At 33.3% G+C, this 4,615-nt stretch overlaps 1 protein-coding gene across 1 annotated transcript; it reads left to right on the top strand.

Annotated features, from left to right (window-relative positions):
• The first annotated feature begins 3,578 nt into the window (after nucleotides 1-3,578).
• LOC139902653 (uncharacterized) lies at nucleotides 3,579-4,382 on the top strand. The gene has a single exon (XM_071885259.1). The coding sequence runs from the start codon at nucleotides 3,579-3,581 to the stop codon at nucleotides 4,380-4,382; it is 804 nt and encodes a 267-aa protein (XP_071741360.1).
• The last annotated feature ends 233 nt before the right edge of the window (nucleotides 4,383-4,615 follow it).

Genomic DNA, 4,615 nt, shown 5'->3' with positions numbered 1-4,615 from the left:
TTAATAAAAATCGGCGTGGGGATGAGCCGTCTAGTTTGATTAGGTTCCAAACCCCTAAATTTTTGTGTTGTGCTATTTATTTATTTTGAGGGGGGTAGGGGGCATAATTTTGAAATGTTCGCACTGGGCATCCATATTCTCATGACCGGCCCTCGCTCCATGGATATCAAAACAAAAATTTACACACAAAAAAATAAAATTTACATTAAGGGATATAGAGTTTCAGGTATAATGTTTAAAGTTATTAATCATTTTTCACCAGTTTTAAGTCATTTTGTGTTATCATACATCATCTGTATGATGTGAAAAAATATATGATAATCTGATGTGAAAAAATATATAAATTAAAAAAAAATTAATCTAAAAAAATAAATGCTAACTCCGAAAATTCTAAATTCCAAAACCTAAGCTCTAAGCTTTAATTTTATTTTATTATAATTTAAAAGAAAATTTACTTATCTTCTTATCTCAGAAGGGTGATAAAAATAAAAATATATAATAAAGACAATACAAGGTAAACGATACAAAAGATAATCGTTCTATAAAAAGAAAACCAGTTGATGCCGACAAAAGGTTTGGACATCTCAATTAATGGGTTAAAACACATACTCTGTAAATGATAGTAATTGAGCATGGATATTTTGTGATGGATGGTAAATTAATTGTAACATGTCTTCTAGGACCATCATAATCATCAAATATACAGTACATCAATATCAATAAAACAACTAATAGTAATACTTATATCATAACTAGTTAATTGGTATTGAAAAGATCATTCAATTTGTTACACTAATTTGTTCAATTGGTATTTCTTAACTACACGTACACTCTCGTAGTTTAGTGATTATCATTTATATATACTTGCATTCACGTTCAACAAACGAAACTACACAGTTTCTATCGTGAGTTGTCTCAAAGAACTCTATATATACATCTTTATTAAGTTTGACGTTTGTTCATAAACGTTGCTAGCTTATACTAGTATAGTATTATTATGATCAAGATGCATAAAACACTACAAGAAAAAGCACAAACAGGGACGACACTTCTCGAGACAACATTATGTCGTCCCGAAAAGTTCACTTAAAACACTACAAGAAAATCTAGCTCTAAAGCTAGATTTTTATTTTTTTAAACGCAAAGCAGTAAACTTTGATACTATGAAAAATTTACAAATGTACAAAAATATGGAACGCTAAATGAACCTACGATCGACTTAAATTATTTTAATTACGTGTATCATTTATCAATTAGGGTCCATGAATGGCAAACTAATCACATGATAGAATGCACTTTGACAGCTCAAGCCTATATGAACCCATGTTCTTGAAGGTGGCTAGTACACTACGTGTAGTTTGTTTCATCATATATGTGATATATATATGCTCTAATTTTGGAATAAACCCATTGAGTACAATTCAAGTTTAATCTACGTAATTATTGCTTGTTGCCTAATCCACCTCAAATCCATGACACATCATAAGATACTTTTAGTGTTCTCCACATGAAATAATACTTTAAATTATACGGAGTATTTATTACCAAAAAATCAAGAAGTGTCAATAGCGTTTGATTTGAATGTTGATACATGTACATGCATGCATGCATGATATATACATGATTAATTCATGTCACTTTTGTAGAAGTTATGATCTCGTGGCATGATATTTAACCAAACAAGAACATTTCATATTTTGTATCTTGAGAGACATAAACCGAACATGTTAAAACATTCAATCTAGACATTGTTGATCATTGATACTCCCTATTATTTTATAAGTGAAAGATTAAGCTTCGTGTTTGGGAACATGGGAGCTAACTACCATGTACATATGATGAATGTATTGAGCTGGATATCTATATTTAGGGATGAATAAGTGGTAATAAATTAAAGCTTTTTATATAGATTTTGCAAGTTTTATATGTGCATTGAATTTGGGAAGGAGCAAAGAATAATCCAGAGTGGTTTGATGAGAATGTAACATAAGTTTCTTTATGGGTGTATTTAATTATTTATTGCATAGATAAAACAATCATTTGGTTCCATGTGCATTATTCTTCTGTATAGAACATGCCTCCCAATAAACCCTAAATCATCTTCTAGCATTAAACTCGCTTTAGGTTATTAAATGTACCAAGTTTATGTGGTATATGTGAATTTTGGGATGTTTGTTAGCTAGGTTGCTAATCTGTAGATTTTTGTATTTTCTAATTTTTTGTTAGTAGTGACGAATTTATGATAAAGTTCAAAGCGTTTAAATTTTTTTCTCTAGAGCCAATTACTCTGTAAATTTGAAGGGTATTTTAATAATTGTTTACTTTTAAAAATCATTAATCTTACAAATTTATATCGTCATACTCAAATCTGGTGGTGTTTTAAATAAGAGTTTAAACTACTCAATAGTTATATACTGTTACTTTTGTTGCAATGTACGCTACATACCCAGAAAACTACTATTGTAAGATATATACTTTGAAAAAGCGTGTTAACGTAAACTAACTTAACTTTGGTAACCTGATAAATAAGATATTTGTCAAAAAAAAAAAAAAAAAATTCATAGTTGGTCCCCAAACTTTTTAATTCACACATGTTTCAAATCTTAATTTTCATCATCGTCAACAAAATTATCAAATTAAACATCCAAATATTATACGCATGTATGGATTAAACATAAATGCAAATCCTTCCACTGTCACGAACACAAGGTAGAAAAAAATGAAAAAAAAAACATTATTATTATTTTTTTTTTTTGAAAGGCAATAATAATTATATTAATAAAAAACTAGCAAGATGCTAGGAGATACAAAAGTGGGTTACATATCACACGACTATCTGCCGTACCATCTAATACAACGACTTCAAACTCGAATCCACAAACATGAATCTAAACACAAGAGTAGAAGATATGAAACTTAACACGAGTAGGTTAACTGAAACCTACAATAACAACGATTTTAAATTCTCACATTCGAACACAAATCCCAAGGAGAAACATACAGCGATCCAACCATCAAAGGAAACCAGCTTGATAACCAAAACACATCACATGACCACTTCAGGGCAATCACCCGAATGAAAGCATGAAAACGGACACGACCCGAAAACTACAAATGGAACCCACGAGAGTCTAAACCAACAATCCAATCACGCAACCAAATCGAGTGGTGGGAATGTAATATGTCAAGATGATTAACAAAGAAACTAACCCATGATTATATGGACCGCCACATGCTGGAGCAGATACACACAACTTGAACCAAACAACACCATAATTACAGAACCCACGACTTGAACCAAAAAAAAAACATTATACAATAAATAGAAGTAATCACCCGAATGAAAGCATGAAAACGGACACGACCCGAAAACTACAAATGGAACCCACGAGAGTCTAAACCAACAATCCAATCACGCAACCAAATCGAGTGGTGGGAATGTAATATGTCAAGATGATTAACAAAGAAACTAACCCATGATTATATGGACCGCCACATGCTGGAGCAGATACACACAACTTGAACCAAACAACACCATAATTACAGAACCCACGACTTGAACCAAAAAAAAGTTCTGGATGGATAGATGGTGTCATGATTCCACTCTTGGTGCTCTTTTCCCACGTCTTTTCTACCTTGACGTGAATAGGGAATGCTTGGTTTCTGATAGATGGCAGAACCTTAATTGGGTTTGGCAATGGCGAAGAGGTGTTCGTGGTGGGGCAGAAGCTGATCAACTCACTTCTCTTTGCAACTTATTGGAGAATGTTTCATGTACGGATAAGGTGGACAAGTGGGTTTGGTCTCTTACTTCTGATAATGTATTTTCGGTTAGCTCTCTTCGGCATATTTTAGATAGCTCTATGGACGTCTCCCGACACACGTACTGGAATAAAGTGATCCCTTCTAAAGTCCTTATTTTTTATTGGCGCCTTTTGCTTAATAGATTGCCCCATAAGAAGAATTTGCAGGCCCGAAATGTGTATTGTTCTACTTTCTCGTGCTCTGATTGCGGATTTTTCTTGGAGGATTCGAACCATATTTTCTTTCATTGTCAGTCTGCTTCTCAAGTGTGGAGTTTTGTTGCTTCATGGACCGGTATTTCCCTGCCTAGGTGGTCAAATGGGTTGGAGCTTCGGAATTGGCTAGCTTCGGCCTCCCCAGACCCAAAAGTTACGCTTGTTTTACACTGCATCTGCATCGCATCTCTCTGGTCTATTTGGAGGCTCAGGAACGATATTGTCTTCAGCTCCGGTTTGTTCAAGAAGAGCCATCTTTTAGACTACATTGTTGTTAATGCTTTTGATTGGTTATCCTCTAGATCTAAGTTATTTAAGATCGATTGGAATGTTTGGCTTCAATTTCCTTTGAACATTTTGTAATTTTTTCCTAGCTTCTTGCTAGCTTAATTTAATTCTGCCGTTCTAAAAAAAAAAAAAAAAAAAAAAGAAGTACTAAATCCATATATTAATAATTAAACCACCCTATTCAAATATGCCAGCAGTGGTGGAACATCACAACGACGACAGAGGTTAAATTTGACGGCAACTGCTCCGACCGTTTTTGGTGTTGCAGCTCCGACTGCTTTTCTTCTATTTTCGTATCCTTCATGTTT

The sequence above is a fragment of the Rutidosis leptorrhynchoides genome, chromosome 3 (assembly GCF_046630445.1).
Source record: "Rutidosis leptorrhynchoides isolate AG116_Rl617_1_P2 chromosome 3, CSIRO_AGI_Rlap_v1, whole genome shotgun sequence".
In the NCBI taxonomy this organism is placed as follows: Eukaryota; Viridiplantae; Streptophyta; class Magnoliopsida; order Asterales; family Asteraceae; genus Rutidosis; species Rutidosis leptorrhynchoides.
The sequence above is the reverse complement of the archived record's forward strand: the minus strand, read 5'-3'. Positions and strand labels throughout refer to the sequence as shown.